The sequence below is a fragment of the Numenius arquata genome, chromosome 18 (genome assembly GCF_964106895.1).
Source record: "Numenius arquata chromosome 18, bNumArq3.hap1.1, whole genome shotgun sequence".
Lineage (NCBI taxonomy): Eukaryota > Metazoa > Chordata > Aves > Charadriiformes > Scolopacidae > Numenius > Numenius arquata.
Window position 1 is genome coordinate 11,735,860 of NC_133593.1, and position 23,532 is coordinate 11,759,391.

Here is a 23,532-nt window from a genome sequence, read left to right on the forward strand (position 1 = left end):
TTGTGTAATTCTGAATTTTTTGGGATGTCATTGTCCTTAATATTCTCCAAGAAATCAACCGCAACAGCTGCTGTGAAGTTATAAAAAGCAAGAGGACTTTAATGAATAAATATTCTTTAAATACACAGGAAAGATCCCAGGTCAGAGCAAACTACTACCTTCTTGAGGCGAGGGCTTCAGAGCCAAGAGCAGCAAATCCACACTGTTAGAACTGCTTAGCATTACCCTCCCTCAGCCCCGAAAAGAGAACACAGAACTTAAACACGTAGTAAACATTTGAATGAGGTGGAAAAGTCTCTAACTTTTCAAACTAATAATCATTTCTACACCTTAACATCAGGCTGAAGAGAGTCATTAAGAAAGCCAGCAAAACATATGGGATATTTTTGTTAAATTCATAGAGTATAAGGAAGATAAAATGTTATACTGAACGCACATAATAATTTTGACTGCGGGTTCATGCCGATGTTGCATAGGTTTCCCAAAACACTCACAGCTATTTCAAAAGAGAAGACCAATCAAAGCATCTACTTCTCTAATTTACAAAATTAACTTCCATACCTGATTTCCCAGAATGTTTCTATGGGAGCATCAGGATTCCACAAGTCGATGCTGTCCAACTGGTGCAGAACTAGCAAGGCCTAAATCCCAAACAAAGTGCTTTCACTTAAAGGCAGGTATTTACAAAGTACATCAGCATGGGCAGGGAAACAGGTGCAATCACATGGTAATTAATTGCTTTAAAAACAACAAAAAATAGAGATTCTCAGGCAGATAAACCAATACTCAGGTAGATTAGGGATTAAGATCATTAAAGACTGAAGACTGAACAGTACACCAAAATCCAATTACGGAACGGCCAAAACCTCCCAATTTCTGAGTTCCCGTGGGTGACCATAGGGCTATTACCACCCAACAGAAACTTCCCCAGAGACCTTCACACCGAAAAGGATTATTCTTAAACAAGAAATAGTCTCGAATTCTACCATTAAACTATCAAGAAATAGGTATTTTATATATTGATAGGTAGTACTATATTGACGGTATTTGTGGCAATTCTTGTTGAGGCAAAGTTTAACAAAAAAGCCTTAGTTTATGGACTAAAATTCAACTACTTATGTAAAGCTTTAACAGCATATAGGTATAGTTAACCCCTTTTCCAGTCTACCTGTGAAAACCTAAAACACGAAAGCTGTCAACGAAGCACACACTCTCCAGTGCACTTTTTGGAATGGGAAGCTAGAGACCAGGGAGGGAGAAGCCCCGCTACGAGGTGCAGGGCGGTCACAAGAGGCAGCTCAAATCGCTTTTTGGAATTTTCTCCTGTAAAACTTCTGATGTAGAAGACATTTAGGAAAAGATCAATAGAGAGCAACTCTGAGATACAGAACTTCACAGCTAATCAATGCTCCAGAGGTGCTACAAAAGCCCTACTTTGTCTGTGTGCTAATCATTTGGCGTGAAGAACGTCCACCCCTCACCTCCATGGCTTCTTGTGCTATATCTGGCATGCTGGACTGCGGAACCAGCTGGACGAGGCCCGTGATTAACTCCGCCGTGCTGCCTTGCGTCTCAGGCCCTTGCTTCCTTGGGTTCTGAAAAGCACAAAGGAAAGCATGTTTAAGTTGTAAAACTTTTTAATAACTGACCGTGTTCCTGACCGCCACGACAGCATTCCTGGAATTAAACTAGGTGGATTTCTGGATCTTTAAGAGAGTACCTCCTTAATTTTTAAGCTATGATACCCCTTGCATATCATACCTTTAACAGAATTGAAATATTTCTAAATTAAACAATAAACAGACCTGAGAAAACGGAAGATCTAAGAGCGCATCTGTCTTTTCACTCATTGAAATGATGACTAATTTCCCTTATTTTAATTTTCTTCTTGTTCTATTCCCCGGTCCTCCCCCCATCCCCTGCAGAGTTACAGAGCTTTATTCTCCTTTCGTTCTCTTTCTCTGGTTCTGTACAATTTCTTACAGCTTCTTTCTGGCTTTGTCTTTTTCCTTTGAAAGCACAGAAGCATTATAACCAGAGAAAAGAATGAGTAGGGAAGTATCCTTGATGCCAGGTTTATGTTTTGAATTTTTATTCATTTAGTAGCTTCGAAAGTAAATTTTACTATAAATGAATAGTTTGATATACTTACACACAGCAGAAGCTTTGGGTCAGCATGGATCAGTTTTACCAAGGATAACAGCAAGAACTTGTAGCTTCTGGTTTCCAGATCAGTAGGTTTTTCTTTAAATTTAAGGCTTGTCATTTTCTCCTTAAATGTAAGACTCTGGTGGAAGGAAAAAAAAATCACAGTGATTGTCAGTAAGGGAGTCTATGTAGCAGTTACATACACATATAAATACACATTTTAAGAAAAGTGAACTTGCATTAATTGATCCACAGTATGTCCACAGACGAAAAGACGTTCATCACTCTCCAGTAAGTTTACAGAATTTATATTTTAATTAATTTTAATCTTGTATCAGCAGGGATTAAATTAGTACACAGCTACCAAAATAACTACGAGACAGCAAGTTGGACAAAAAAATTGCCCTTGTGGATATCCAACACAAGACAGAATACAATACTCTTTAGAAACTCAGCTTTTTAAACCATTTTGTCTAGTTTATTATTCGTGAAGATCTCAAACAACAACACGAGCTTGTTTGTCATTTTCACTAAACTTACAAGTTTTGAACAAAATGGTTGAGAAATCTTTTACTTTGTTGCTGTCATCAAGACCAAACAGTCAAATTGCTCAACGGAAAGCAAGCAAGACTAATGAAAAGAAAAACTACTCGTGTTAGTCATGGTAAAAGCACTGCAGTTTTCAGAAATTATCTTCACATACAGAATGCTTTTGTTTTTCAGACTGAACAAGAATGGACATATTGCCTGACCATTCACACAGCAAGAATGCTTAAAATGAGCAGTCAGCCACAGAAGACAGTTACAGAAGAAGTATTTCTATGCTACCAGTTTAAAAACAGTGTGAAAACTGAGAAACACGTCAGGAACTGGCTAGAAACAGTCACTACACCGAAACCTGCAGAGTTCACAGAGCGTGAAAGGCGCTCTGCTGCTTTTGGGATTGCAATGCGCTTCCCCCCTCTAGTTTCCAGCTTAAAGCTAATGAATAAAAGAGCTGGAATGGAATAGGGACATGGGAAAAGCAAAGGGTTTGTGTTTTAACAGCTTCTTCAGGCGTCTTACCGGCGTCATGCGAATGGCTGGGTGTGCCCCGCAGCCCTGGATGGCTTTGTGCAGCGTCTCGCTGAACATGCTGCGCAGCTCCATGGAATGGCAGTACACGGCGTCGATCCTCGGCCACCAGTCCAGCGCCGACTGCAACAGAACACAGCAACGCTCCAACCGATCGCCAACCAGTCACAATACGGTTTATTTTACAGCTCTAACAGTTACAAAGCAGTGGTATAACTAATTTTACACAAGAGTATTTTACACAGTATTACCGATACGTTAATTTTGCATTCTCACTGTAAAACTCGTAATGTTTACATCTGTTGTAAGAGAAGCAATCCTTCCAACTGAACTGCTTACTACACTGCGCTTCTTTCTGAACAAGCACAAACTCTGAAACCATGAAGGCAGGAAACCACGGTAGATTTCAGGACACGGAATGCTAGTGAGTAATACTTCAAAACAAATAATGTGCACTCAGTTCATCCTGACACACTAAACAAAACAGAAAATTGGTATTTTCAGTGCTTGATAATACCTGAAAAGCTGTATTACTCCACCACAGATACACCACCACACCCACAGCAGCATTTCTCCCCTATTTGTCAAAGTGCCTAATCCTTTTTTAAATACTGTGTTTTCATTATGATGTTGGGATGAATGAAATAGAAAATGTTATGTAAATTAAGTAAGGCTGGTTGCTCAACACTGACTGATTCTGTTTTCACACCAATCAGAAAAGTATTTCTGAACAGTATAAAAACTGAAGTTGTACTTTAGTAAATACAACTAACTTAAAGGTACAGTAACACACTGAATACAAACAACTGCACCCACTTTCAAAATATTTCTGGCACTGAGCATTTACTACAACTTCACACTATTGATTTTCATGCTGGATCAAATCCCTGCGCACAGCCCTGAGGCCAGCTCTTCCCCTCAGCGCCCATGTCAATGCACTAGAAGCTGTAGCAGGGGGTGTAACGGTGAAGGTCCTGAGGGTGTTTTTCAAGTGCCAATAAAGCAGTACCTACTGTAAAACTAGAGAACATAAGATTCATTTGTCATCCTACATTAGAGGTATTAAAATATATTTATGTTGAAATTTTATATGGGAATAGGAGCTCTCAAACTGGGGATCCAACTGGTGGACAATATGAACAAAGATTTCTATGTCCTTCCTCACTAGCAAGCACCTCTTGCTGCGTGGATACAGGCTACAAGATTTGGTTTACTAGTCACATTGCATTTAACAAGCAGATACCGATCTGCACAGAAGCCACAGATTGCTGGGCTGATTAAATACTTTCAGAACTTACATTTGTGATTATTCGGTGGAGTGAATTTACCAGTACGTAATGAAATGTTGATGGGGAATTCTGTGCCAAGCAAATCTACAAAAAAAATACATAAAAGCCATTTAGGAACACCACCTTCTTTGCCTTCTTTCTTATCACACTGAATAACATACTGGAGCCGTTTTATTAAATTGACAAAGCTGTCAAATCTAAACATAAGCAAGTCTAACCAGACAAGAAAAGATTTACAAAAACACGCAGAGATTAATTTTAAGGGATATTTATACAGTTGAAGTTATTTATGAGCTTCCAGCCGCTGTTAGCACATCTTTTCCAATTGACAGGTCATCAACAGGACGTGGAGAATGACTTACCAGTAAGCAGTGTTCTCACCTTGAAGTGTTGGTTATTATGAGGGTTTATGCGGAAGCAGGAGACTAAGCAGTCAATCATAAGGTCTACATCTGCATTTTGATTGCCTCTTGAAAAAGGTTTGCTTGGATTAAACAGCAAATTCTGTATGTTTCAAAGAAATACAAATATATATATCAGATACCAAGATTATTCTTGTCTACTTTCAATACAAAACTTTTTCACTGAAAAACACTAAGATATTCAATTCAGGAGAAATTCAAAGTCTATTTCATTATTTTAAAACTCAAATTTCTTCACTGAGTTAGGAAACAGACATTTTTACCTTAAGATCTACCACCATGGACTGCACTAGTAGGAAAATGACGGAATTATCTTCCCAGTTGATGTAGGTAGATGCTTTGCACAGTTTCACACAAGCGATAGCAGCGCTTTCCGTCAGCTGCCTGCTCCCACTGTGGCCGGCAAGGGCTTTCCGGAGATTGTCCAGGAACAGTTTCTGCAGAATTCAAATCAGGAATAGTTATAACCAGAGCTCTGGCAATCTGTGGTCAGGGTGTTTAGATCCTTCAACATTAAAAACAAACAACATCGTGTTTTTCTGACAGGAAAGACAAAATAAAATACACCTGAAATACAAAATAAGCAAAGACAAGCATCCTCTAGAAATCAAGAGCCAGAATTCACATACTTTTCTTCTGTTACCTTGTTCATTTTAGTTTCCTCTACCACATCCTTTGCTATATCTTGGATTATCTCTGGACACAGGACCAGGAGTATGATTTGCAGTGGCCAAACTGCTGCTTTACGTTTTGTGCTCTCAGCAAAGCCATCCACTAAGTCAAACAACTTCTCTGCACAATCTGCATAAAATATAACCCCAAATTAGTTCAATACCAATTTTAATTATGAAAAGGTAAAGAATAGGTACAAAAGAGCAGAGGGATAGCTCCACCTACGCAGAAAAAAGTTCTGTTTCGCACATTACTGGGGATAAAAATCAACCCAGTTAAAGACATGGTTTTCCTGAAAATATAAATTTTCCGCTTTTTGACTAGAGACAAATCCAGGTGATGTTCTGTTAAGAGTTTTTTCCCATATCAAGATGAAAAATATGTATCTAAAGAGTTTCCATCTTTTGGGGTTTATTTCTTTGTGTTGTGAACCACATTAAAAGGCAAGTCAGGAGATAAAAGAGATAGTGATGTATTCCTGCCTGCCCTGACAAAGCTCGACACAAATTAGTTTCTTATTTGCAGGCTGCACAAGCAGCGAAGAGGGGACAAAACGCGAGTGCGGAGATGCTGAGAAACCAACTTCTGAACACGATGTCGTTTGTTCTGCCTTACCAGCCATGTCAGTCTGCGGGGTCTGGTACAGCTTTGTGAACTCATCAGGATAGTTTTCAACCCAGTTCCAAAATGCCTGCAGGTAACACAAAACATCTTTACATTCCAGAGCTTAATATTTTTTCTGAATTATGTATTTAAATGAAGAGATTTTACTCTTAATTCTAATCACTCAACATTCCTTGCGAAACATATGCAAAGGGATGCACCAACATATATTTCATAGTAAATTACTGAATCACAACTATTCCTAAATTAGATAAAGTCTGCAAATAACCAATGAAACAGAAGATAAATATTAAAATACCTACCTTTTCAAGACTGTTGATAACAGCTAACTGAGCTACTTTCTTAAGGGCTTTAAACTTGAAAACAGTCTCTGTAAAGGTAAAACATTTCTGCATTTAGAAAAGAAACCTGGTTCTAAAAAGCAACACATTATAAAAGCCATTTGAAGTGCAAAGCAGTTTTTAAACCAAAGTCTTTATGCTACTTAAGTATTTTTTAATATTTTGGTAAATATATGGCTATTTGGAGTAAAACACAGCAATAAAAAGATATACATATCAATATCATCGTGTCATCTCTAACTAGCCATATTCAGGTAAAACCATTTCAAAACACAGGCTCAAATCATACCTTGTAAGAGTCGTTTCAGTTTTGAACAATCCACACTGATGTACTGTAAAAGTTCAATATCATGAACATCAGCATTATCTTCTGAACAAACAGTCAGTTCCTGTAATCTAAAAATACGCAAAGTAAACTAACGTCTCAATCGGAGCATGTCAGACAGGTATGAACATGTACCTAGGATTCTATACATTTGCAGAGCAGGGCAATATTATATCATCTCCTCATATAACATGATCTCCTCCGCTAAACTTTTCCAGGTTTAGAAATGAAAGACAGACTTTGCATGATTAGGAGTTAATATTATAGTCTTATTCCATACTGAAAATGCATCTAGAAATACCAGTGATGTCTTACAAAATACCAACACCATCTGGCAACAGTCTCTTTATGCTCAAGATTTGCCTAAATCCTTCTGTTATCTACCACAGTGTAGCAGTGATCTTGTCATATTTCATCTAAATATTCAGTTCATGGAATCACGACACCTTCAGACCACTGCTCCCTGGCAGCACCTCTTGCCCCAGCTGATTTCTCAAGAGCAAAGCCGTGACTGATGGTACTTGATATCGCTGAACTACAACCAACCGCTCTCTGTAAGCTAAAGACGGGACATGTTTTTCTGGGCAAAAGAAATAGGATGAAGTTGAATCACGTCATTTTAAACACAATGGCAGCTTTTCACACTTTTGTACTAGATGATTTACTAAACATCTCATCAGATACTAAGCCACTAATAACTAAATCATCTGTTCGCACAAACTGAAGATTGCCACGTCTCGTTCCAAAGCTACAGATGTGTTTTAGACACGGAATGCGATTTCTAGTACTACACACAAAAGCAGTTCTTCATTTCTCCAACGCCAGGGAAACTTAACAGCCCTCGCTGGGAATGGGAAGGTCCCCACTGCTCTGCTTTTCATGCCAAAAATCCCCCAGCTGCTGCACAAGGCCTAGAAATATGCCTAAACAGGAAGGAGAGGTCAAGAGAGCAGCACCGCTGACTGTCGGCGAGCTGACCCCCGTGGAGATCAGCAACAACTGGTCAAATATTTAACTATTTACGCACAGCCCGTCTTGAAGTGAAGGGCAGGTTGGGGAAAAGCACTATGTTCCATCTCAGACGGACAGTCAGAAGGGCTTTGGAGCTTGAGAACTAAGCCATGCTACAGACACGTGAATAAATACAGCTCCGTGGACGAGATTCAATGACTGACAAAAAATTTCAACTGAAAAATACTTCCTATAAAAGGAGCAAAAGAAATTGCTTCCATTTCCATAAGCAACAAAACATAATCAACCTATTGAGTAAAACCACATCCTCTACACTAGCTGCCAGCTCTATGTTCTTGAAACAGAAGTTACTGAAGGCTCTGTAAAAGTTTTTAAAATACTTAAAATTTCAAATCATTAAATAATTTTACGCTGACTTCTAAAATGCAAATATTTTAAAAAATATTGGAATGGAATTGTTTTTACATTATAAGGAATATATAAATCTTTGCTTCAATTAAATTGGCACACTCATTGCTATGTGACCACATAAGGCTGCCCAAGCTCCACTTTTAATAAACCAAGGATGACGTTCACTCTTATCACACATTGTTACAGCTCAGCTACTTAAAGCAACTTTCAAAAAACATCAAAGTATTTCAGTAATAGAGAGCTTAATACACAGCTCTAGTGGACTGGCAAACGCTGAAGCATCAGAAAGACCTGGAATGGGGCAAAAAGAGCAAAGAACAGACAGAAACCTTGGGCCTGTCCCTCTTCTCACTTAGAACAGCAGCAAAGACAGTTATTTTACAGTAAACGTGCTGTGAGACTCAGGTCAGTCAGAAGACAAACAGGCCTTTTCCAGCAACTAACAAACAGTCCAGCTGTTTTGTCCCCTTCAGGCATAAGACAGATTTAACATAAAAGCCTTCAAGCAGGAAAAATTAGGAAGGAAAACAGCCTCAGGGCTCCAACACAGCTGTAGACAATCAGCAATCTTGCATTGGAAATTGATAAGTGAATAGATACAACCCATTATCTTCAGCATCCTGTTTTTTTTCCCAAAACACCTTGCACCCGCAAGAACTTACTCAAGTTATTCAGCTGAGTTATCATTCTTTTCACTCTAGAACTGCATTTGACTTGTACTTAAGAAGGCAAATTAAAAAAGCAGTAAATGCAGCTCACAGCAACCTAGAATGGATACCAACCAGGTTCGTTTTGTAACCTGAAACTCAAGTCAAATTTTGAAAGGTAGAGGGAATTTCACCAAAGAACTATCTGCTAAATATCATTTAAACAGTTAACTTGTCTGAAATTAGGAAGACTGCAATTCATGACAGATGCTCTAGACACCAGCATTGAGTAGCTCTTCTAATACACCAAGTCAGGCTGCTGAGAAACACCCACCTGGTGGAGATGCGGCTGAAGACGGCATTGAAGTTATTGCAGCTGAGAGAGAACAGAACCCCCGAGGCAGAGTTCCGCAGCTCGGCTGCGTGCTGGTTCCCCTCCCGGTACGTGTGGATGAAGTGGCAGATTTCTGGCAGCAGCTGTTTGACCAGCATCGTCTCGTCTAGTCGCATGGTGTCCTTTGGTTGCTGGAAAGAAACATTCGGTATTTCATGAAATTCCGTTTTGTAAGTTTGGAGGCCAAAAAAAAAAAAAGGAGCATCTGCCACTAGTAGGCACAGGGCTGGAATCTGGGCTTCTCACTCTGCCTGCGGGCTACCACTGCCCACAGCGTAAGTCATCTACGCTGAAAGAGGCTTCTTGCCATTCGAACAATAATCCGTATCATTCAAACCATCTTACATTTTCAGTTAAGTCTCCAAAATCTGTAGGACAGCAAGTTGATCAATGTCATCAAGTATCAAGCAAAACATCAAACTCGTTTTTGAAGTAAAACACATTTCTGTTTTGACGAATGCACCCCATTGATCTGTGTGAAGTACGAGCAGCGGAGCATTAACCATCTTGGCTTTGACTGGAGCTCAAAGGGCAAAGCCCCACCCTTACTTCTTGTTGGGTACTATTCTAACCACTGTATTTTGACAGCAAATATTTTATATTAAAAAAAATGAACCGAAAAAAAGGTGCTTCTCCCTTGCTCTTGCCTGGGATTGCTCTATACGAGTCAAAAATGGCTTAACTTTCCTGCAAAAGAAAAATCTCATTTTTGCCAGTTTGCACAGTATGAGACATAAGGAAACTATTTACAAAAGAATTCAAAGTGAAACTTTGCTCTACTAAGAGCAAGTTTTAACAGAAGGGTCAGCATTAAAGCTTTCTAAAATTTTACCAATGAATTTACCATGGGGAATTGGGAAGTTTCAGAGACTCCCACTTAGTTGACCTGAGTCCTGTTGCCATGAGAACTCGATGAAACATTGAGCAAGACCAGCGAGCGAGAAACAGGGCTGCAGATATCGCAGAACACAACGCTCTTTGTATAGAACTTTGGCTCGGTCTGATTAAACATATACTGGCTCAACTTGCTCTCGTTTGAATCGACAAAGCAAGAAGTATTCAGAGCAATCATAGGCTGTTCAAATACCATCATCTATCAGGAAAAAAAAACGCTAACGTTTCAAACAATATGCATGTAAGAATTATATTAAAAGAATTATTTTCCGAAGTTGAAAGAGTTTTTTCGACTCACTGGATCAAAGCCACAAGTAGTACCAAAAAGAGGTATTTACCTCAGCTGTGAAAGCTGAAAATTACTCTGGAAAATGCATTTACCTGGATCTTTTGTGAACTTAGAAGAATCCACAATTACTCAGACTGTTTTAGCACTCTAATATAAGATATGCCGCTTGACAAATCTAACCATAATAAGGCCATTACCTTATAAAGAAAGAACCTTCAAAAACTGTTGCAGGGAAACAGCAAAGAGCTTAGATGGTTTCATGACATCCATCCAGGAATACAGCTTTAAAAAAAAAATTCCTTTCTTGTTAAAGGAATAAACCATGGCAAATGCTGCCGAGAGAGGTTTGGCTTTGCAATCACACAGCTCTGCACAGTAAGTCGTACGTCCCCGAGGTACCAGCAAACTGCCTCCCAGCACAGCTCCGACTGGAAAACTCAGCACTGGGCTCCCAGTGGAAGCTTGGACACGGTTAACTCATGTAATCTAGGAAACACCTGCGAAAGTAATCTTCAGAGCAGTGATAGCAAAGTTTCTGCTGGATAAAGCAGTACATAAAAAAATACTTCACCACCAAATGCAAGTTTTAAGAAACTGAAAGAAAAATCATCCCCATCTGCAGGAAACTTACTAGCATTAAACTTTTACTTTTAACATGATTTACTATCATATTACTTTCCCAGTTTAAATTATGGGATGAAAATGTTTTCATGCGTCTATTCAAAAAACACTGAGCAGATTATGCCACAAGCTTTCGAAGCTTATAAAAATCTAGCAAAGCTTCATAACTACATCTAATTCTTCGTTTGGATTTGTGTCTTCCCTGTTGACACATGTCTCTGAGTACAGTTGTGTGCAATTCTTCTTAACAAATTATAAAAATAAAATCACTACTTACTATTCAACTAATTTGTAGAGTTATAAGGACAAATTCAAAAGTTTACTTGTATCTACGTAGCTGAAAAAAAATCACTAATTTTAGGCAAGAAAAAGCACCCCACAAATCCTTAATTTATCAGTTCTATCGAATACTTGCATTTATAGGAAGTTTTAGTATTTTTTTAAATGGTATTAATTCTACTTCACTCTAAGTCAGATGAGTTTTAACTTTAGTACCAGTAATAATAGATTCACAAGCATTTGACTTGTAGTCTCTAACTCATTTGATTCCAAGTTAGCAATTGCTTAAGCAAGCCTACTCACCCCTGCCAGACATTTTTCCAGTGTATCCAAGATAATCAGCTGAGATAGATATAAATTCTTTTCAGCAGTTTCTCCAAATATTCTCTAGAAGTAGAAAGGATATGGATTCATCTGAGACACAGAAATTTAACTTGTAACGCACTCAAGTAACATAGCAAAGCGGCACAGTAAGTTATGGCTCCTCGAGTTTAGAAATCAAGCCAGTAAAAATTAGTTTAAAATAGGAATTAAAACCTTATTGCTGAGGAAATACCCTTGGCCAGTCTGCAATGCCGAATCTGGTAAGGAACAAACAGTTACTGCAAAGTAAGACTGGAAGTACCGCAGCCCCGCAGCTCCATCAGGCCTAGGATTTACCCAGAAATGAAGGTTATACCTTTTCAGACACTATTTTGGTATCAATTACTGCTGACTCTTTTCCAATTACGTACTTCATTGCCAACATTTTAATAGAACTGATGCTACAACAAATCCATATCCAGAGCTTACAAAAGTGTTGCAAATTTTAGCACAGACCACAGGAAGAAACACGTGAGACACCCCCCCCAAAACAATGCCACCCTTCAGACCCAGGAGGAGGCAGAATTCCATCGGGTGTTTCCCACAGCGCCCAACTCTCTTGCTAACAATAGTGACTAGTTCCAGCAATATTAAGACAGCAAAATGAAGCAGAAAAGATTTAACCAAAAATATACTGGTAGTACTGCCCAGACGTGGAACACGTGCAGAAGTCACCCAAAGGAAGCTGTATTTGAACCATGGGAGAGCTGAGCTCAACTAGGTCTGAGCTTCAGCAGAGCACAAACCCTCAAGACTTGTTTCTAAGCGTCAGACCACTGTGACAGTCCATTGGCCTGGTCTGCTTCAGCTACAGAAACCCTTCCCGAGTATTGCTGATTCATACAGGACCTCAGGCCATCAAACAGAAAAAACGTTAAGTCTTGTTCCTCAGTGGCAAAGCAAACATTGACTTTTTTGATTGACATTTTTAGCTCGGTCTGTCCTCTCCAGATCTAGATATCACATACAGAAACTTGTCTTTGCTGTATAGTGTTCTCATTTACCGGACAGGCGTCTTACGCATCCACACACTCCTTCATGCCTATGGAGTTTAATTAAAATAAGTTCTCTCTCAAAAGGGACTACAGGTAGCTTTAAGCAGCCTAAACTCCCTAGCAGTAGGGCAACCTATTTTCTGATGTTATCAGCCCTTTGCAGTGTTCTGGCAGATGCACATCTCTACACAACCGACATCCGAAGGAGCTGACTGCAAACTCTCTTACTAAAACCATAAGGAAAAGGTCCTGCTAGAGTTCGGCCAGTTCTGTACTTGTTCATGGAGATTCCACATGATCACAAACCACATGGCTTCAAAACTCCATGAACTAAACTTTCCTCATGACAAACCCAAAACTAGACCATATTGAAAGAAGAAAATCAACTGCATCTTTCTCCTTATAACGGATTCCTAAACTTTCCATTTACCCAACTTGATGGCGATAATTATTTTTCTAGAGTCACCACAATGTACATTCACATTCATTTATCTTTTTTCTAGGTTTCTCTTCTCTTTGGTTCCACTGAGATCTATTTTAAAAGACACTTCTAGTGATACTGATGAGTCAAATATTTTGATGGATTTCAGGAATCGTTTTATGGTTCCCTCGGAGGCAGAACAAAACCCAGTACGCAGAAGGGAACCATCTACTAAGGCACCTGGCTCTGAAGATTTCTCTTTGGGAACTTGTAGAAAAATCACCTTGAATTTCATCCCTTCCCACCAGCGCCCTGCCCTCCAGCATCAGATTAAATGGTTTAAGGAGAGGCTGCGATCCATACCGAACAGTAAACGGAAGAGATGTGTATCGCTCCCACACAACTGTCATTCCCTTTTCTTACTGCCTCGAAGGGTGTCCCTTTGGAGGTACGGGTCTATGGTGGCAGTATCAGACAAGAGATTGTTTTCAAGGATTTTTCTTACAAGGTTCTGACTGAAATTCATCTGGTTGTTTATATATATACATATTATACACACACAAATATTAAAACATCCAAACAGCCTACCGAAGTTTTAAATCCTTTTCCCTTCTTTCTCCCTTCCTTCTCTCCCAAGATGATTCCTGGCAGGACAGAAGAGGGGGAAACCCACCTCTGTGGTGCTGCTCAGCATCTCCTGCTGCGCTCCTCTGCACTGCCCTGGCCACCTGAAGCACCTTCCCACACGATGGGAAGCAGCCTCCCCTCCATCCCAAAAGCAGCACGTTCTCCGGGTACCTAAACCTTGCTCAGCGAGTACCTTTGTGTCCCCGCTCCTCGGAGAGCCCCACACACCCCCAAGCACAGTGTGCTCTCATGGCCAACAGCAGGCTGCCCTGAAGCACCACCTTCCCCAGATCTCTCTGCCACAACTATCTCATCTCATCACCTTTCTACGTAACACAGCTCGGTGCTGCTGCTGAACTTCAGCACGAGGACAAAAAGAAAAAAATGCAGTGTAAAAGGCAAGTAACAATTTGCCTAGATCTCAAATGACCCTCTGCAGATTGTGTAATATGAATAAATAACAACCATTTTGAAAAATCATCCAACAATCCAAAATGAGAAGACTTACCATGTTGTTAACATTTTTTAAGATATTAGTGAGACCACTGATGACCAGGGAAAACTTGTACTTGGAAATGTTAATGAGACATTCCTTGTTATGCTCCGTACTGACTTTGGTGTGGGTGTTCTGCTGGCCGGCCTTTATTGGAAGCTACAACGAGAGATAAGCACCGTAAGCTTTTTTACATTAAACGTTACATCTTTAAAGATGGGTTAAAAATTTTTTGAGACAAGAAACGACCTTGAAAAACATTCTACAAGAGACAACTACAAACACATTATTTCATTTTCTCTGCATTCATCTTTCTATTACTTATCTATAAAACAAAATACTGCAATTCACCTATTCCTTTTTCTCAATTGAAACTAAACCCCTATTTTGTGATAAATTTTCTACAAACCAAATGTCAAAGCAATCAAAATGAGCAGAAAAATATAAGACAGAAATTTGAGAAGAAAAGTTTCTTTATTTCAAAAACTAGCTCGTTAAATACCAAAAAAAATCTTCAAAAGTCTCATACCTGCAAAAAAAAACTGCATCTTGAAACCTGAGAGGGAAAACCCCAGTAGCTCCCAAAGCGGGTGAGCTGGAAGGTGGTAACAGTGGTTCCACATGTTTTCTCTGCTGCTTCACAGGACAGAGCTGGCCAAGAGGGACAACAGAGTCCCAGGAGGAACCACCGCCACCAGCCTCGACAGTCCCTGAGGATCTCGGGGTCCCCTCTCAAAGACACCCCACCACCACCACCAGGTGATGGAGCCCCAGCCTCAAACCCGCTCCAAGCACCACCCGTGAGCCCATGTTACGGCCCCTGCCCAACAGCCAGCCCTAAAAACTCCACTTGAAACACATCTTTTCCAGGAAAGACAAGATTCAGAGGGACTGCACGAGGCCGGGATGTCTCTCCTGCTGTCTGCACACTGCGCACTTTGTTTCAGACTGTTCCCAAATTCTTCGAGGGTGACAAACGAGTCACGTCCCCTGCACGCTCCTCGCTGGAGCTGGCCCGTGACGAACCACCACCACCACCAATGAGAGAAGCAACTCTTGGAAAAATCCATTTTACTGAGGATTTATATTTTTTAAAAAGCCACCAAATGTGGGAAAAAGAAGGAATCAATATCATCACCGCTTTTTATAATTCACACCTGCCATTTGTATTTTAAAGCGTGACCTAGGGGTTCACTTTAATTGCTACTACAAGTTTTAACCAATTTTAACTAGAATTCTCAATAAATGTGCATTCTGAAAGACACTAATAGCTCAAAGTAAATGCCACAATGTAATATTTTGCATTAGAAAGTTATCTTTAAAAAAATCAAAAAGAAAAAGAGAGAAAGATAATTTAAGAGAGGTTAAAAGAAGAATCCCAAGGCATTACAATCAGCTTTACAGCTGCAAAATGCTTAAAGAACAACCTTCCAGGTTGTACTGGGCAGACTGGGTGAGGACACTTTCCATACTGGCATCCAGTGAAACTGCTGTCAGCGGTCACGAGCATCTCTGCCAGCCGTTTGTCATCACTGCCTTTTGAAATGCTGGATGAATTGTATTAAAGAACACCAAAACTGGAACACTTTTTTTCACAGTTTTGACTGCACCATTAAATACAGTCTCCTCAGCATCGACACCTTCCCCTGTAGGGAAATGGACCTCTTTAACACACTACCTGGTTTTCATGCCCAAGTGTAATTTCCTCTCCACACAAACTGTGCTGTGCTCTGGGGTTGAAGCGTCAGTTCTTTTGGTACCACAGACCGGGATCACAGTGGAGGTTGGCTGGTTTTTCCTCAATTAAAAAATGCCTGTCCTGCCATGCTGGTCACACCACGGACCAGCAGGACAGCGAGGTCCCTGAGGAACCCCTGCTCTCCACTCAGAGATCAGCGCCTCGGGGATCTCCAGCACCAAGCACCATGTCCAGGGACCCACACCACGGGCCCACCTCTCCCCAAGAAGGTCTCAGGCTTTTGCCCTGCACAAGCCCCTGTAGCAACAGCTTCCGCAGGGCGATCAAGGTAATTCCCACTTAAGTTTGTAATTCTCTTGCAAGTGTTCAGACTGTAATGCTTTAAAACAGTGCGATGCATTTCAATATGCTCATTTTAACACTGGAAAAGGCAGAACAAACAGCATTTATGACTCAAGCTTTGTTTTCATTGTTAGATGTTATTTTTACAACACATTTTCAGAAGTCATTACTGAAAGATAGATACATTTAATTAAAATTTTCATCATTACTAGTACTTTTTATCTGAATTTTCAAGTCTGTGCTGACAACAGCAGAAAAGCTCGATACCACGGAGTGATAAAACACTTCTGAAGTGCATCCCAAAGAACCGTGCCACAGATGTATTCCTGTGAGCTTCCACGCTACAGAAACGCCGTATGGCACCCTCCCGGAGCTTCCTGCCACAACACCACTGCAACAAGGTCACCTAGAAGTAAAATTGCTTTTTATACTACCATTTAAAATACGAAAGTACATTGAAAGGAAATATTAGCACTGTTGGGTTGGGGTTTTTTTTTATTTCTCAGCTATTTCCTTTGTGCACTCCGACATGCTGGAGCGGTGATGTCCCCTAATGGAACGCGGTGCTGGTGTTGAGTGGCTAAAGCAAGCCTATTTAACTACAACACAAATATCCATCAATCTAAACATTATAAGGGGAAAAAAGCTGGAAGGGGGAAGGGGGGAGGAAGGAAAAGAAGTTGAAACTTTACTTTCATTGCCTTTAATTTTATTTTAGAAAAAAGAAAGTCTGACACAAATGGTTTCCCGTACAGCTTTTATTTGTATTAGAAACAGGAATTAAAGCACAAAGCTTAAATATAACTGGAGCTTCAAACTGTGAACACACGCACCACTCTGAACTCACCCCAGTTCAGCAGAAGGACAGTCCACTGCTCCAGTTCAGCTGTTTTCACCACTGAAATGGGAGCAACAGCCAAGCGGTGCAGGTACAGCCCGGGCTGTCACACACACTCTCCAGCCCAGTCCGACCACCTCTCCCGGAGGTGTCAAATGAGCTCCAGAGGACAGGCACCAACGGCATTCGGGGCTATAACTTGCCTTATTGTACACAGTGGACAGGCAAAATAGGGAGATGAAATCTGGAATCTTTCCAACTATCAAATTCTAAACCTTCTCAGATCGATTAAAAAAGGACACTGCTGCAAAAGCCAAGGGCTCGCCAGTCAGCGGCGGTCTGTGCCAGAGCAATAACCCGGGGTGACACCCAGAGCATCCGTGTCTCAGGTACTGCTGAAACAAGGAGAAGAGCCTATTCCTAAGACGAAACACTGAAGTATCTACCAGCTATTAGCACTTGTTCAGAGTATGCTCTCTCTGATACAATATTTTGCTAAACATAGGGGCCATTGACCTGAAACGGACCGCGGTGAGGGGCTGCTGAGAAGGGCTAGCAAAGCCATGGGTTCTTCTGCATCACCTGTAATTAACGAACACCAAGTTCCATCACCTCTATTTAGTAAAGGCTGTATTTAAATGTTCTTATTTTCAGAGGTTATGGAGCAAGATTAAGTGCTTTATCCCTTCGAACCAAGTCACTATTTCAACTTTTTTGTGCGAGAGACAACTTTGCAGAAGACTAAGAATCCAAAATCTGACAGATATACCTAGTGAGGATGACGGCTGTTGAGACCACAATCGTGACAAGCCTTGGTCACTGCAGCCACGCACAGGCACTGGGTGACCAGCGGCTCCCAGCGCCAGGTCCCCAGGAGCCAAGTCCCCAGGGGTGGCCGGGTCCTGGTCCCTCTTGCTGCCCCCATCCCCAGGAGCCAAGTCCCCAGGGGTGGCCGGGTCCCGGTTCCTCTTTCTGCCCCCATCCCCAGGATCCAGGTCCCCAGGGGTGGCCGGGTCCTGGTCCCTCTTTCTGCCCCCATCCCCAGGATCCAGGTCCCCAGGGGTGGCCGGGTCCTGGTCCCTCTTTCTGCCCCCATCCCCAGGGGTGGCTGGGTCCCGGTCCCTCTTGCTGCCCCCATCCCCAGGATCCAGGTCCCCAGGGGTGGCCGGGTCCCGGTCCCTCTTGCTCTCCCCATCCCCAGGGGTGGCCGGGTCCCAGACCCTCCCACCGCCTCACCCCAAACAGCACCCAGTCTCCAACCCACCCTGGGAGCGGGGCCGGGGGACACACACCGGGGATCTGCTCCTCTATAATGGGCTGAGCATTTCCAATGAGCACCTTGAGATGCCTGAAAGCATCCCAGCCCCGTGGCTTTGATTCCGAATCAGGAGAAAGGAACAACATCTAGAAAAATATCCCTGGTGCTACCCTCAACATCACAGAAATCCACCTGGTTCTTCCCTTTCCAATAATTTTCAAAACTTCTCCAGCAGACTGTAACACACAGACGTACTGGTGAGACAGAAAACACACCCAGCACCATCCTTCCTCAGCAAAAATACTGTCAGAACCAGATACAAATCTCTTTAAAAATCAACAGGCATCTTCCTCCCAACTATAAACACGCACTGCATCACCTTCTAAAAAGGCGTTATTTAGTATGAGAACTTCGCAACTGAGCCCTCAGAAGAACACGGAACTCTGAAAATATTTTTATGGGTTACTCTGAAAAAAAAATAGTATTTTCGAAAGGTTAACTCAAAGTCGGTCCCGGGAACAACTACTCTGCCCAGAGCAGCCTCCCCTTACAGGAACAGGCACCATCTCACCGGGGAGACAGCACAACTCACGTGAAATTCTTTAAAATCCATCTTATTACCACTAGGGGTTTCTTACCAAGCCAAGGTGAGAAACGGCGACGAAAAACACAAAGCTGGTACCTGCAGCCAGCGCTTTTTCAGGTCTCTGCTCCTGGGTAGATGTCAAATGCTGCAGAGAATCAACACGAGGGAGGAATATTTGCTTTAATTTAATGCCTTTTAATGAAAGTGAGAATGGAACACACCTCCTGGCTTTCAGTTTTCACAAAAGCTTTCTTAACTGAAAGCAATCCTATCTCATACACTACAAATGGGGAGCCTAAACCATAATGCACATAATGAAGGGCTTCCTTCTTTAAAACATACCATAATCACTTAAGTCGCCACAAGTTCACACAGGATTAATACCTTTTATTACATCTGATAGTTTTCAACCAGTCTAGGTTTAAATGGTTTAGGCAGTAAGGCTTCTCTGACTACGCTTGCAACTATTTCACTACTGCAGCAGCCTTCCCATGGCTTCAGTTTGTAACACGTTTAAAAATACTATAAAAATACAGTACATAAAATCATAAGTGAACATTTCCATAGGAAAAAAAGGGATAATTTTCTTTTACAAAGACCTGATTATGTCTGAAACCACAGAGAATTCTACTAAAACACAGCCTAGCCTCCTCGCGCTCCTGCAGCCTAACGCTGAGCAGTGAAAGTTTTGAAAAAATCTAACAGCTAGTCCTACATACAAAATCAGGCCAGAGGTTTCCTCCGTGCTGTGCAAGAAAGGGGATCCAGCCTCCCAGGTACCAGCAGCAGCTTCTTTCTGCTCCAGCTGAGACCTCCAGGCAGCCGTCACGGGCAGCCCCCAGAGGCAGCAGTCGCAGGCTCAGGAGAGCACGCAGCCGGGCAAGACCCACAGCGGGTTTGAAAAATGTATTCAGTGAGCCAGTCATTGGCTAATTCATAAAACTGCGCTTGCCAGTCATTTTAAGCCCACAGAACTGTACACACAAAAGCAGATTTTGGTTAAAGCAGCATTTATAACAATAAACGAGAGTAGACAAGAACAGACTGGTTTGCACTGATTTTTCTTGTTTTCAATACAGATTAGCATTCTCCCAGTTTGTTGTTTCATCTGTCTTAAAATGAATTCAAGCACTCAGCAAATGAATGAAAAGCCTGTCTACATCCATAAATTCTGGTGAAAGACGGTTTTCCTCCTTTGAAAATGAAGAAGAAACCTCAGGGAAAAAACCCAAACCCTAAACAACTCGCACCAAACCCGAGCTCCCCTCCCTTACTCAACCAACCGCTGACAGAACAAGCAGTGGCTCCCCCAGTGCTGAATCAAGAGGTGCTGCCCCGAGATGGGCAGAGTACGCAAAACCTCCAAACCGCATTAGCACCACTAAAATAACGTGTATGTATTCAGTATATTTTTATGAAGTATGAACTTGATGCTTAAATGAGCAGTCTGAAACGTAACAAGCAGATAACCTAATAACCACACGACGACCCAATAACACACAAGTGTGAGGAGTTACACGAAGCACATAAATATCCCCATGGATCAACGATGCATTTAGCAGTCGTGACGGTGTCACTACAGCCTGGCATTTGGGTAGTCGGTTAACAACAGTCACCTTTCCACCGTGAAGATCACTGTCAGACTGGGCAAGGCAGAGGAAATCATGTATTAAAAGCAAACAAATAAAATTGAGAACCCCGAGTTGAAATTAAGAAATGAGAGAGAAGACTCCTCACAAAGGGAGTACATATTAATGTCCCATCCTCGCTTCACTGTTTCATTCACCTGATGACATAATATTAAAAAAAAAATAAACAAAAATATGCAATAAACTACTCAAAATTTTGTATAAACTAATGAATATTTTGTAAATAGCGCCTATCACACAAGCTACATTACGACTGCAACAGTAACGGCACATTTGATGTATATTACCCCAGCAACTCCAATATTTTAGCAAGTATACAATCAAGACAGGTTTTTTTCCTATCAGGAGAGGATTCCTCCCATACAGCTATCCGTCATTATCCCAGAAAATGTATAGAAAAGTAATTCTGTTTAAAAAGCTGAAGTTCTTAACTCCTAACAGATGTTGGCAAGCCCAATTCTACAATATACATAACAAAGCCAACGACAAAGCCTAGGGCCTTTTAACACCAGTACACAAAGACACATTTTCTTGCATTATTGGGAGCATAATCAGTACCATGCTTTTAAAGCTTATGGAAAAAATGATCTATGACTCAAGATAACGGAGCGGGGGGGGGGGGGATAAGTTAACTATGCAAATATGCCTAAAATGTATTCGAAAAATCTGCATCATTTTAGTGTCGAAAGATAAAGTTTGATATTCTCCTTCTTTAATTAAACTTCATTTGCAGCAGTTTTAATATAAATGACGAAAAGAACAGCTTATTTTTATTCAGCCAGGCCACAACCCTTCTGCGGGTCGTTAAGAGCCAGGCACCCCTGAGAGAGACGTGATTCTAAGGCAGGTGAACAAGATTCAACCTATGGAACCGCCTCAGCGTTTCTGATGGATGTTACCCCGAGCAGGGTCTCCGAGAGCTCTGTCTCGTGACACAAAGGCTGCACTCACGGGACAGCAAAATGAGACAGAAACTCATCATTCAGCCTAAAGCGAGCTCAGGCTCCCACGTCAGGAAAGCATCTTGGGAGTGAAAATGCGGAGTCCAAGCGCTAAGCTTAGCCCCACCGAGAAAGTCACGGCGCCTAATCCCGGTAAGCAGCTCCTGCCTGTGGATCAGAGAAACGCAGAGTCTCAGGCCAACAAATCCCTCTTCCTTCCATTCAGAAAAATCCTTCTCCAAACCAGGAGTGACTTTTGCAAAGAGAAGTAAATATTCTATCGCTATAACGACACCGGCTAGAAAAGCACCTACAGCCCACACCACTGCGCTCCCAGCGACGTGGGGAGATTTCCCACTGACATTCACCACTGATTAAAGGGGAACAAGGTGGAATGGCCTGAGCAGTTTCCCTTGGTCCTCCTTAAACTCACTCTTGAGGCTTCACCTCCTTGCCGATGAGGAGGACGGTGTGAAGCCCAGAAGTGAATTTCGCGGCAACGTCCAGGAGAAGCAAACCCGCTTTCGGGAGGGGTGGGGGAGCAGAAGCCAGGAGGATCCGGGCGCCGCAGCCCCCGCTCCCCGCAGACCCCCGCCGCTGCACCCGCAGCAGACGGGCACAGGGCAGGGCCCCCCGCCGCCGGGCCCGGGACCCCCCTCACCGCCGGGCCCGGGTGGCCGCGGGGATGACAGACCGGCGGGGCGGCCCCGGCCCCACCCCGCCCGGCACAATGGGCGCCGCCGGCCGCCGCCCCCGGCCGGGGCTGAGCCGGACCCGCCGCCGAGCAGCTCCCTCGGTCCCCCGGCACGGCCGGCGGGCGGAGGGGGAAGGCAGGAGGCCGCGCTCCCCGCCGCTGCCTCCGCCGCGGGGCGGCCTCCCCCGCCGCTCGCCCCCTTCCCCGCCCGCAGCCCCCCGGCCCGCACAGGCCCCGCACCTCCGGCGGCGGCCCGCCCCAGCCCTCCCCGCGCCGCCCCTGCTCCCCCGCCGGCCCCGGCCCGCCGCCCCTCCTCACGGCCGCCCCCGCTACCTGCTCGTCGAAGCGGTTCACCACGGCCTGCACCCACTCCACCGGCTTGTGGGCCGCCATGTCCCCCCGCCCGCCCGGCCAGGGAGGGGGGCGGATCCCCGCAGGGAGGGCGGCAGCAGAGGCGCCGGGCGAGGGGAGCGTCTCCGTATCCCTGGCGCGCTCCGGGGCCCTCAGCTCCCCGCGGCCATCAGCGCCCAGGGCCCGCCATGACACCACACCGGAAGCGGGAGCGCAGCCGCCCCCGCCCGCGCGAGCCGCAGCGCCGCGGCCGCCGCGCCAGGGGGAGCGCCGAGAGACGGGCGGCGGCGGGGCGGCGCCTGCGCGGCGGCGGGGACGCGCTGCGCCTGCGCGGCGGCGGGGCGGGGGCCGCTCCGCGCCTGCGCACCCCGCGCGCGCCTGCGCCGCGGAGGGGCCGGTGTGGGGGTGGCGCATGCGCCGTCCGCCGGGGGCGGGGCTCCGTGAGGGCCGCGGCGGCCCCGCCGGTGCCCGGTGTCGGGGCGGCCCCGTCCCTTCCGCTCCCCGTGGGCCCGGCACCGCTCTGCTCCGCCCCGGCGGGCGCCTTCGGCCGCGCAGGCCCTTCCCCCGGGCTTCGGCGCCGCCCCGGCCCTGACCCGCACCGCCGGTGGCAGGAGCCGGCCGGAGCCGCAACCTGCGGCCCACCCTCCGGTTCCCGACGGGGGCAGAGGAGCTGCCGGCTGCCCCGGGGGTAAAGCCAAAAGGGGCCTGGCCGGGCGGTTCATCGCCTCCCGCAGGGGGATCAGGGCGGCCGGGGCCGGGTCGGTGCCGTTCCGTTCCGTTCCCCTCCGGCCCCGCCTGTGTCGGTGTTCGCCGCTGGTCACCCTGCGGGGATGGGGGAAAGGAGGAGGCAAAAACCCTCCCAGGTTAAAAAGT

General features: G+C 43.9%; 1 protein-coding gene across 3 annotated transcripts in view; it reads right to left on the minus strand.

The window, feature by feature from the left end:
• Positions 1–22,860, minus strand: part of NF1 (neurofibromin 1) — an 83,727-nt gene extending 60,867 nt beyond the window's left edge. For 2 of the 3 annotated variants that reach the window (XM_074160814.1, XM_074160813.1), the window contains exons 1-15: positions 22,642–22,860; positions 14,317–14,460; positions 11,706–11,789; positions 9,260–9,450; positions 6,860–6,966; positions 6,532–6,599; positions 6,221–6,296; positions 5,577–5,734; positions 5,197–5,370; positions 4,893–5,015; positions 4,521–4,595; positions 3,214–3,345; positions 2,153–2,287; positions 1,482–1,595; positions 562–641 (exon numbers count right to left, since the gene is read on the minus strand). In XM_074160814.1, the coding sequence (XP_074016915.1) occupies positions 562–641; positions 1,482–1,595; positions 2,153–2,287; positions 3,214–3,345; positions 4,521–4,595; positions 4,893–5,015; positions 5,197–5,370; positions 5,577–5,734; positions 6,221–6,296; positions 6,532–6,599; positions 6,860–6,966; positions 9,260–9,450; positions 11,706–11,789; positions 14,317–14,460; positions 22,642–22,701 (1,721 nt within the window). In that variant the 5' untranslated portion in view covers positions 22,702–22,860. Of the gene's footprint in view, positions 1–561; positions 642–1,481; positions 1,596–2,152; positions 2,333–3,213; positions 3,346–4,520; positions 4,596–4,892; positions 5,016–5,196; positions 5,371–5,576; positions 5,735–6,220; positions 6,297–6,531; positions 6,600–6,859; positions 6,967–9,259; positions 9,451–11,705; positions 11,790–14,316; positions 14,461–22,641 lie in introns of all 3 variants that reach the window. The other variant, XM_074160812.1, reaches the window with a different exon arrangement.
• Positions 22,861–23,532: the final 672 nt, after the last annotated feature.